This window comes from Argopecten irradians, chromosome 16 (genome assembly GCF_041381155.1).
Source record: "Argopecten irradians isolate NY chromosome 16, Ai_NY, whole genome shotgun sequence".
NCBI lineage: Eukaryota > Metazoa > Mollusca > Bivalvia > Pectinida > Pectinidae > Argopecten > Argopecten irradians.
Window position 1 is genome coordinate 12,861,381 of NC_091149.1, and position 12,608 is coordinate 12,873,988.

General features: G+C 36.8%; 1 protein-coding gene across 1 annotated transcript; it reads right to left on the minus strand.

The window, feature by feature from the left end:
* Positions 1-10,303: 10,303 nt before the first annotated feature.
* On the minus strand, positions 10,304-10,627 carry LOC138309997 (cornifelin homolog). The gene has a single exon (XM_069251146.1). It carries the CDS (start codon positions 10,625-10,627, stop codon positions 10,304-10,306), a length of 324 nt encoding a protein of 107 aa, XP_069107247.1.
* Positions 10,628-12,608: the final 1,981 nt, after the last annotated feature.

A 12,608-nucleotide genomic window follows, 5' to 3' on the forward strand; every position in this document is an offset into this window, starting at 1 on the left:
TGGCTATCTACAGCTGGAAGGGAAAACAATGGGGCGAGGAAAGAAATATCGGTATTAAACATTCCAGAGATATTTTCTGGGAGGGTGTGACTGATCCTTCAGAGTTGTTGTCACTTGTTATCAACAAGTTGTGCCTGTTAGTTTTGTAAGATACTTTATCGGGGATGAGTGAGAAGAAAACAGTAAAACAACCATTATAGAGAAGTAAGCCACAACACATGTCGTCTGCTACCTTACCAACAACGGGTACTGAATCAGTATAACGTATTGTTAACGACATATGTTAGGGGTTTGAATATCAGGCGGTAAAAAGTACTTTTTCCCTGTTAAGCCTGGCTATGGTACCACCTGATTTGGACTAAAATACATTAGGTAGTTTATATAGCGAGTACAGAATAGTAACCCTTGAAATTGCAAACATTGCAAACTGTATGGCCTCTCCTGAAAGAAAATGAAAGCCCTGATAAACATCGCTGGACACGCATTATAAACACAGCCTTCCTCACAACAAGGACTTAGCACGATGTTCCAACCAACGGTCAAATTATAGTATAGTGCTATATATATTAGATATGCTCTGAATTTCCACTATTTTCATTGGTGAATACATGGTCACGTGCATCCTCGATATTCCAAGAGTTCCGATCACTTACGATCCGAACCCCTGGAGTATCGAGGATGGGTCACGTGATAATCAATATGTAGCATATTAACTGGGTGTTTCCATTTTAAGAAACACCGAGATGAGTTTTTTTTTAATGTATTTTGATGATTTTAAAGCGTTCTTAACATGGTACAGTATAACTTGGTAGTTTTTCGATTTAAAGTCACCTGCACTTCGAAATGATAATTGGGAATGTCGTCATACCATTATGCAACTCGCTCGATCTTGAACATACCGGATTCACACTATCGGCACATTGTTGTGTGACTCAAAATAATAATGAATTAATTGCCTTGCTAAAACATATAAACAAATTAATCTTCAATTTTTGACCTAGATCTCTAAAACGTCTAAAAGTGCGCTCTGGTGGGTCGATATTTATATAATTTGTAACTAATTCTCAGATCCCTGTGTCTGGTGGGTCGATATTTATATAATCTGTAACTAATTATCAGATCCCTGTGGTATCACCTTAACCACTTCCTGACACATTAGTTACGTCATACATGTACACTATACGTGCTCTGCCTCGCCTTCCAAGGTAATGGCCGGATACCGACTGTTTACAATAACGAACGCTTACATCACTGACGTCATTAACGTATTCAGTGATCCGTTACTCATTTCCTTTGTTTGTATGAAGAAACACGTCGTGGTTATTAATTAAGTAAATTAAATATGTAAATTAGATTAAAGCTGTTTCATCGCTATTGTGAGATAAGTTGAATAATTTAGAGCTAATGGAGCACTGGGCACCATTTCCTGTTAGGAATGTACTATAGGTTACAGAAGGCAGAGTAAGCCCGGAGAAGCCGGATGAAAACCATCGACCTATGGTTTATACCTTCCAACTGCCCCTACGGGGGTTTGGGTTTCTTATTATTTTAACATCATATTATCAGCCAGGGTCATGTAAGCATGTGCCAGGTTTCTTGGTGGTGAAAAGCCGGAGTACCCTTAAAAAAATACCGACCAGCGGTCAGTACCTGACAACTGCCCCACATAGGATTCGAACTCGCGACCACGAAGGTTTCGACCTAACACCATTCAAGCGGACAGCTAGTGTTGGAATGTCAGGGCGATAAAAATTGCCCCTTCCATTAACCTATATTTATAATAAAGTTGTTTGATTATATAATATATTCCGAATTTGCATATTACAGAGTTATCTGCACTTGAGGGTAGGTATTGATTGTGACGTCATGTGTTTACGATCATAACGTCATACGTTTCGGAGAAAACGACGTGAATTGCGCTCACAAAATAATGACATAACAATCGTTACCTACCCGCAAGGGAGCTAACTCTGTAACATGAAAAGACGTAATACCTGTACCGTATTTGTGGAGATATCATAGACATACTGATTTTCGCGATGTCTTGATTTCGTCTTTTTCATTTGTCGTCACTTTACACGGAGATTTTGAATTTTATGGCGCTGCATTGTACAGTAGAATACATCACACTCACAGAACATTGACTTTAAAGATGCTCCGCCGTCGACAGAGCATAAACGATACCCGTTATTTAAACAATAATTGATGTATCGTTAACTTGTGTTTATATTTGTCCAGTTAACACAAAAATACATATAAAATAATTTATTTTACTTTTGGTGTGTGCACTATCAGTACCTCATTCCATATATGGCATAGTGCCATGGATTTTTTTCGGGACGCAATTAACTATTTGTAATATTTTGTCTTGAATTAAAATAAGAAGCTAAAACTTTTCAATGGTGATAATGGTGTTAAGTAAGTAACTTTTGTAACTGAAGACAATTACTCATTTAGCTGGTCCTGTTTTTGATAGAGACAAAAAATCACCGTTCGTCAGCGATGCAGCATCTTTAAATCTATATTTACATATTACAGAGTTACCTGCCCTTACGGGTAGGTATTGATTGTGACGTCATGTGTTTGCGAGTGTAATGTCATAGTTTTCGCAGAAAACAACGTGAATTGCGCTCACAAAATAATGACGCAACAACCGAAACAAAGCCTTGTAAAAGGTGGAGCAATATAGACGAGACAATAACAAAGTACAATACCTGTAGTAATATATAGAAGTTGAAACATGTTCACATCGGTCAATATTTACACTCAATGTTCTCCCGCGAAACACGCAAATTTCAATAGCACGCGACAGTTAGTTAGTCTACAGTGGGTGTCGGGTTTCTATAGATTTTCTGGCCTTTACCCACGAGCTGTTACACGTGTATCTCGTTATACTAACTATAAACACTCTATAGCAAGGGAACTATGAAAATAGAACGGTGATGTTAAAAACCATGTGTTACCGCCAACAGCTGGTCTGGCCGTGGCAGTGTATAGCGAGCCTGGGAGCTGCTCATGGCTGTTGCCTAGTTACTAACGTACAGCTACTGAATGTAAACTGCACTCAAACACATGCTAACTCTCGAGAAGAAATACATACATATATGCATGGTAATTTCTACTTTCACATTTCATTTTTATGTACCAAAGCTAGATGCAGGATGATACCGCGGATGGCGATCAGTAATTTTATATTTATTTCAACACTATCGATCTCTCATATATAAATGAATATAACAGTTGTTATTGTTATAATTATGGAGGGACTATTCAGCACGTGTAAATATGTAATCCCGCCAAACTGATTGTTCCATAACAACACACGAAAGTAGACCCGTGTATTTCATATTTGCCAATGCAATCTGTAAAGCATTGATGCAATGTCAATGCAAACTAAATCTACAGATCATGATTGTTGAGACAATATCAGTGTAAATTGTAAAGTATGATCATTGAGATAATGTCAATACAAACTGTAAAGACAATATCAGTGTAAAGTATTGTTATTGAGACAATGGCAATGTAAACTGTAAAGTATGGTCATTGAGACAATGTCAATGTAAACTGTAAAGTATAATCATTGAGACAATGTCAATGTAAACTGTAAAGTGTGATTATTGTGACAATGGCAATGTAAACTGTAAAGTATGGTTATTAAGACAATGTCAGTGTAAACTCTAAAGAATGGTTATTGAGACAATGGCAATGTAAAACGTAAAATATGGCTATTGAGAAAATGTCAAAGTAGACTGTAAAGTGTGATTATTGAGACAATGGCAATGTAAATTGTAAAGTATGGTAATTAAGACAATGTCAGTGTAAAGTATATTATTGAGGCAATGTCAATGTAGACTGTAAAGTGTGATTATTGAGACAATGGCAATGTAAACTGTAAAGTATGGTTATTGAGACAATGTCAATGTAAACTGTAAAGTATGGTTATTGAGACAATGTCAGTGTAAACTGTAAAGTATGGTTATTGAAACAATGTCAGTGTAAACTGTAAAGTGTGATTATTGAGACAATGATAATGTAAACTGTAAAGTATGGTTATTGAGACAATGTCAGTGTAAACTGTAAAGTATGGTTATTGAGACAATGTCAGTGTAAACTGTAAAGTATGGTTATTGAGACAATGTCAATGTAAACTGTAAAGTATGGTTATTGAGACAATGTCAGTGTAAACTGTAAAGTATGGTTATTGAAACAATGTCAGTGTAAACTGTAAAGTGTGATTATTGAGACAATGATAATGTAAACTGTAAAGTATGGTTATTGAGACAATGTCAATGTAAACTGTAAAGTATGGTTATTGAGACAATGTCAATGTAAACTGTAAAGTATGGTTATTGAGATGGTGTCAATGTAAACTGTAAAGTATGGTTATTGAGACAATGTCAATGTAAACTGTAAAGTATGGTTATTGAGACAATGTCAATGTAAACTGTAAAGTATGGTTATTGAGACAATGTCAATGTAAACTGTAAAGTATGGTTATTGAGACAATGTCAATCTAAACTGTAAAGTATGGTTATTGAGACAATGTCAATGTAAACTGTAAAGTATGATTATTGAGACAATGGTAATGTAAACTGTTTTTGTAGAGATGGAAGACAAGAACAAAGTGTGTATGCTTATTGCTATATATTCTCCCCAACGTCAACCTTGAACTTGTAACCGAGAGGTCGAAAGCTAGTGGTAGAATGACCTTTGATCTCGTCAAAGTAAATCATGCATTCGGTTTCCCTGCAGACATGTACACCACATTCGGACATTTTGAAAGAAATGGGCCTGGATCTTTCTGTGAATTGCCAAAATGTCGCGGTGAAGGAGATAATTTGGGGTTCCAACAGACTAAGCAGTGACACGGTATTACCACTATACAGACCTACGTCAGATGGGGCAGTTGCCGGATACTGACCGTAGGTCGGTGGTTTTTTTTTATCTCGACCTGATAGTCCTTACATGACCCTGGCTTTTATAATGTAGTAAAATGGATTAAACTCAAGCTCTCTGGTACGCTAGGTCAAGTATTCCTACTTGTTGTTCACACTTCAATAAACGGAGATTTCCGATATCTGTTATATCTACAACTAGTTTTTCGTCATCCTTCTCGGTTAGTCATCAGAAGGATGCTTATCGCCGGATATTGTATGTTCCGGGATATGACACCAAACAATATGTCCACAGTTGTATAATATACACGTACAATATAGACATTGCATTGAAGTGGTACAATCGTGAGCGGCGTAGGGTTATCATTTCAAGAGGTTTACTATTACACTCGGATGTCACGACTATTACCTCAAGCCCTTCCACCTCTGGGCTGTGAGTTCGAATCCAATGTGAGGCAGTTGACGGGTTCTGAGCGCTGGCCAGTGGTTTTCCCGTAGTACTCCTTCTTTCCTCTACCAACAACCTCTCTCGTCCTTGAATAACCCTACCGTTGATATGACGTTGACAGACTTAATTATGAAGACAATCGGTGTTTATCAAAACGATGGATGTTTCGGCAAAGGCATAAACTGTTTTATGCAAGGAAAGCACGAATAAGAATTAGTCATTTCATCACGGACTAAATAGATAACAAACTAAAATATTCATCAATCATATCTGCATCTTTGAGGAAGCAATAAGTATTATTATTTTATTATTAATTTTTAATTTGCAAAAAATAGGTCCAAACTGAAATTGATACCGTAACAAAATATTAATGATGCCACAGCGGCTAATATTGTTATAATGCCATACTCTGGTTATTGTTGGCGTATGGTCATAATTGAAAGAATTTCAACCTCGGAAAAATGTACCACGCTCCAAGTTCACATCCTACAACTAAAATAATAACGCAGAGCTAAGTGGCATTCACAGCGGGGAACAGGCCAATTTCATTTCAGAATATTTTATTGTAGTATTACAATTGGGATTGGGCAACAGGCTATGCCTATATTAGCCCTCTCCCGGAACAGACCAATCGCAACAACTCATCGATAATTTTCGGAAATTATCGATGTTTCCGATAATTGCCGGAAATTTCTCCGAGGGGATCCGATTGGTTTCCGATAATTGCCGAAAATTTCTCCGAGACGTTGCAATTGTGATATCTCCTTGTCGGGGTACACTCATCTATAAAGCGATAAAGTTATCTATGTCCCAAACTTACCCAAACAAATCACGTAGTCAGAAACTTATCACTGCGATCAAGAGCATTGGCCGAATTATTAACCTAACAAGTATTAGGCTTAAAATGGCCTTTACTTTAAAAAGCTGAGTTAAGTTGTTTTTCGTTAAAGTATGGTTATTGAGACAAAGTCAATGTAAACTGTAAAGTATGGTTATTGAGAAAATGTCAATGTAGATTGTAAAGTATGGTTATTGAGACAATGTCAATGTAAACTGTAAAGTATGGTTATTGAGACAATGTCAGTGTAAACTGTAAAGTATGGTTATTGAGACAATGTCAATGTAAACTGTAAAGTATGGTTATTGAGACAATGTCAGTGTAAACTGTAAAGTATGGTTATTGAGACAATGTCAATGTAAACTGTAAAGTATGGTTATTGAAACAATGTCAGTGTAAACTGTAAAGTATGGTTATTGAGACAATGTCAATGCAAACTGTAAAGTATGGTTATTGAGACAATGTCAATGCAAACTGTAAAGTATGGTTATTGAGACAATGTCAGTGCATGCAGTAAGTCTGTAAAGTATTGGGAATTAATAACCTAACAAATGTTATGGTTAAAATTATCATTAATTTTAAAAGCTGGGTTAGATCTACAATGTTTTTCGAATTAACAAGCTAGAATGGTTTTTAATTAAATGGTTATTGACTTTAAGACCTAGAACAATTACGAGTTAAAGTGATTAATGATTTGAACCCTCAACGGTTAAAGGTTAAATAGACTATAACCTAAAACAACTTAGTCATCCTAGATGCTCTAGGGGTTACTATACTGTCGTTATAACGTCAGTGATAGTATAACAAATGGGGTATCGAGGATGCTTATATCATATTCAATTATGAAACTAACATGGTAAATAAATAAACTTCTTAGAAATTTAGTTTAGCTTAATTATTAAACATGACGTCCTGTCAATAGCTAGAATTATTAAGATATTTAAAGGACTGCTAGCCCACCCCCTCCCACACACACGCACGCAAGATTTGGGAAGCTGCGTCATACACGAGTGTCCAAAAACACACATCACTTTACCACAGATCACCACCTCTGCGTTGTGAGTTCGAATCCCATGTTGGGGCAGTTGTCTGTAAATGACCGCTGGTCGGTGTTTTTTCTTCTGGTACTCCCGCACCAGTAAACCTGGCATGCCCTTAAATGTCTCATGACTGCTAATGGGATGTTTAAACCATTCAAAGGCGTATCCATGTTGACTTAAGCTTGTGATCTCTGCTTACCTTGTTTGAAATGTTGCCGCCTTAGATTTCACAGGTAAACAGTGAAGTTATGGTATAAAGATATAAACTATAAGGGGAGCTGACTTCATAGCAAGTTTTCAACTTTGGTGTTTTACTATTAGCTTACCCTATAAGTACTGCTGTCGACTAAATCAGAGTAAAGGTCATCCTTGGATACTCCAGGGGTTCCGATCACTCTACACGTGTAGAGATTGTAAGTGATCGGAACCCCTTGAGTATCGAGGATGGGATCAGATCGGTAATTAGAACCAGTGTACTAGTCGTACCGATTAAGGTCTTTCATTAACCAAATGCATTACTTCAAATATGTGTATTATATTGAGAAGGATCATAATTAAACAGACGGTTATTCGTTTTTATAAATCTATTAATGTATGGAGTATACGAATGAGATGCATGAATCATTATTATATAGCGGACACTGAACTTCCATACACATTCATGTAAAACATGTCGTACAATCACAACAGGAAACAGATCTAGAGGAAAGAAACACATTAAGATTTATACAAAACAGGTGGATAAACGACTTCTTAATGCGCCAGCTGATTAGTCATATTCCGATCTCCATATATAGAACCCTTTAATTTCCAGGTCGGCTGTTGTGTTTAATTCGTGCACGTGTACAGTTGCAAGCAATTCTAGTCATTTGAGTGTCATCTTCATAGTTGGAGTCAGTCAAAGAATTAAAGTCATGATTACCTTTGATAGTAGTGGGCGCGAATCATTCATTAACTGGTTTCAGACACAGGGACCTGATGATAAGATACAGTTTACATATATTCGGGCGTAGACTAGTAGCATTGGATACTAGGCTACTGGTAACGATATATGTAAACTTAACTAGTCCTCATGTCCCTGTGATGGTTGGCATCTTGTAGACAATTTATCTCACGGTTAACGATATCGACAAGTTCATGAGAACGATCTCGTGGAAACAGGCAGATATTGCCAGTATTCGATTTGTTGTAAAGTCTGTATATGTTACAAGCAACTCCGAGTTTCCTTCTACTCTAACACCAGATGTATGACATCATAACAAATGCATTATCAGAACAGTATTTTAATTAAAATTAAGATTAATGAAAATTAAAAAAAAACACCAATAATTCAAAACGAAAGAACGGGAGGAAGAAATTAATAAGCTCCTTGAATTTATTTATCTATTCGGGAAATTAATTCTGGTGCAAGGTAAAGGTGAAACTCGTACTAAAGATATCACTTATTGATATAAACGCGAGTGTATATCGCCAGTTGTCAATCAAATTTTCCCGGTACCTGCGGGTGATTAAGTGCGTGGGCGAGCGCGTGGACATATCGTCTGGCGATCGGTCACTGTCAATTTAGTCCGAATATCGTCTGCAGAAATGATACTACGAAATCATGTTTTATATAACATTTTTGTAATTTATTAATAAAATTGTCACTTGTTACATACAGTGACATACATGATTACTGGACTTCCGTCATGACGAAAGTAGACAAGATATACCAGATGTACAAACAAGTAATTAAGAAAACGTTCATAAAAAATATATCATGAAATTAAAATATTGCATAATTGACTATAAGTTAAAGATGACAAGCAGAAAAATATCACTTTACTTTTCTAAGAGTAGTTCATATGTCTAAAATTCAATTTATTCAAAAAGCTTTTAAAAATAGAAATTTGTCATCAACAGCAGAAAAATGAAGGCCTCAGAGTTGATGTATATTAAAATTAATATGAACGCATTTGTGCTATTCATACAATACTGCTTGATACCATTTTTTGGAAGAACTAGATAGTTTGGCGAAAATCAATGCACATGTAATATACAGTGAGTATAGAATAGATAATGTATATGCGTACGACATAATGTTACTTCAAATTGTCCCTTCTCTGTTCGACAAACCAAATCATTCTCGCTTATTGCACTAATTGTACCTTTACAAAGAAGAGTTCTGCAAGCTAAAATTACTTCCGGTCCAGAGTGTCACAGGTGTTTGACACTAATTCTTGATTAATAATCCACTGATAATTTATCACTTTGCTCGTTTAAAATCCATGAAAAGACCTTCGTGTCATGTTGACACAGTTGTAGCATCTTTATTTAACCTTTCCCTGTTTCCATAGTAACAGGCTTGTCGAATTTCCTCTCCAGAGGGCGTATACGATCGATAACAGCGTTGATCAACAGATGTTAAGGCCGACTGTTGGTATCTATGTGTAAACACGCACACACTTTAATGTCCGACTCTCCCAGCTGGTGTAAGGTTGGTTAATTATCCACATGTGGATCAAACAGCACAAATCCGTAAAGAATGGTATACGATCTCGCTCTCAATAATTAGTCAACCTGGTGTCATTTTATAAATCCTGCGATTTTCTCTCAAACATATAAATCAAACGAATGTCCATTCTGATTCCGCATCTAAGCACTAGCTTTGTAGCTACGAGACCATATGTCGGCAAAAGGTCGTAAGTTCACATGCATAACATCAAGGTCGTGTTTCCCTCATGGAAGACGCTCATTCTGAATGTCGCAAGTCAATCTCGTCAACACACCTTGTTGCACACACTTGCAACTAATTCTTCCTTCATAAATACATTGCGTAAAAACCTAGCAATGTTCCGATTGTTTTGCGGATTTTTGTTTTCTTGTAATTTGTGTGAAAGTTACTTTCCCGGAAAGTCCGACATTGTGCAACACATGGATGTTCTGAACCGAGGCGAGTCTCTAAAATGTCAAGTTCTATATATGTTACCGATCTAACACTCGGACTTGATCAGCAGTCAGATGATACAATTATACTAGTAAACTTTCATAAAATGGATGCATGCATATCAAATAATTAATAGTTCATGTCTCAGCTTACTCATTATTCCCTGGCGATCGCCTGTGGAGTCATGCCCTGTACCTCTTGAGCTTCCTGGACTAATGCACAAAGTCCACAAAAGCACCATGTAAGCAAGTCCGACACAGCTGAGCCATCAATTCCTTTAGCTTCCCTAATTTTCCCACGGATTTTCATCACGGCGTAAAAATTAACTAAAGGCACCATTGATGCTAGACCACAGAGGAAGCATCCTTCTCCAACAGCCTCCGCATTTTTACCGAACTGGTAACATGGCACGAAGTATGATATTAGGCACAAACCCATGTTGTCGAAACATCCGAAGAGACCATGTTGAAATTCACCCATTTTGAAGTTTAGATGTGTAGCGGGTCTGACCGAGTATTACACTTTACCGCCGTGACAGTCTATATAGTTCGTCTGACTGAATGTGTATGCCACGCCTTTCGCGAATCGCTGCTGATGCACAGAGCATGCGCACTGGTAAACTAGTTTAGCCGTTTAGATAGCGTAGGCTTGTTTCGTAGAGGGACACGGAAGGGTATCCTTTATATACCCTGAGATTTCATTTGAGAGTTTATCTAACTCATCACCTATAAAACGTGGAGCATAATTGCCATCATAGATAACAATGACATTTGACAAGAAATACAATAAAACGTCACGGTCAATTACATACGGTACGACACAGGTGTGACGATATTTACGATTTTAGTGAAGAAAACCCCGTGGGCGCCTCCTTGTGGCATCACAGGAATTTGCCCTTCGGATGTTACGCACCAGAAGACAGAGCCGGGGGCGCTCCAATTAGTTTATGAAGCGTCCCGCTGACCCCACCGGCGCATCCCGATGGAGAACAAATACCGCATGACATATTTATCCTGAATTAGTATAATAGGTAACATTTCAAATCCAGTTTGAAGTTTTCTACTCCCCTTTGGCTATAGAGGTGTTTGTCAAACTTTAATGTTACTGAAGTTTGAAAACAACTTGTGTTAAAGCTACACGAAGTGATGGGGCCACGCTTGTTATAGATACACATATACAGTGAGGTGTCACGCACATGAATATTACACACTATCGCACGGAAGTTATGTACCTATACAATATTCCTGCCTGCAAATGAATATATTTACAAATGTATATGTTTTCTAGCTTCCGCGCACATATCGGAGCTTAATATCCATCTGTATATGGAATCTTGTATCAATTAATCTCGGATAGAGTACAACAGGGACTTTTATGATCCGTGATTACAAACACCAACATTTTATTCTAGCCCTAATAACTGTAACATCTCAAAGATTAAGTACATGCATGAATATATACAGAAACACAGATTTATCATACAAATGTTTGTGATATATACATGTTTCTGGTATACATGGATGCTTTTGCTAATAAGAAAGCTGTACATTGATAAAGAATCATTTAAAATTTAAATACACGTACACGTATCTAATTATTCAATGTATGAATCTTCTAAATTTTAATCATAGATTCCATAAGAGCTTTAAAATGTCATAATTTTGGTGTGATGTTCTGTATTGTCGTGAAAGCATGGATCTATAGCCTGGATGTGATAAACAATTCAACATCACTAATTAAGAAGCTTATAATTATGGCAGGGATATTTGGGAAGTATTTATTACAACTTCCTTCGAAATTACCGCATATTTCCGTGCAGTTGCGATTGAAAATAGAATATATATATTTATGAATTTTAGGGGATTCGTGGATGCATTTCATTAACATATTAGATTTAACACAAACAAAATATTATTTACTATATTGATTACTTTTTCGCTCGACATACATTAATCAGTGCAAGGATTTATAAGTGAGAAGGATTCGTGTCTGTCTCTTTACACTACTAAACACCACGCGAGACGCTTATGAAACGGGAATAAAAACCGTTTTTCTCAACAAATACTTGTCTTATCGAGTCAAACGAAACACCAAATCATATACGTCCTTGATCAGTGCAATAAGCGATCCATGTATGATCTTGAGTTTCATCTTGCTCGACCAATCAATCTGCATTGTAATCCATGCTTTATTGTTATGCATTGTTGTGATAATAACAATGGTATAATTACGATATCAATGAGTTATCGTGTTATCAGTTGAGACTTCCTTCTCAAAATCACCTGTACACACCTGTACACTTCACAGATGTGGATTCCCAGTAACGTTAATGTTACGCCCTCCACACACACTCACTATTTCCCACTTAGGCGTAACCACGACTTTGAGAATTTAAGGAGTGAGTTAATTTGACATTCAATTCAATAAATGACAAAGTAAGTATGTGGGCGTTACAAACACA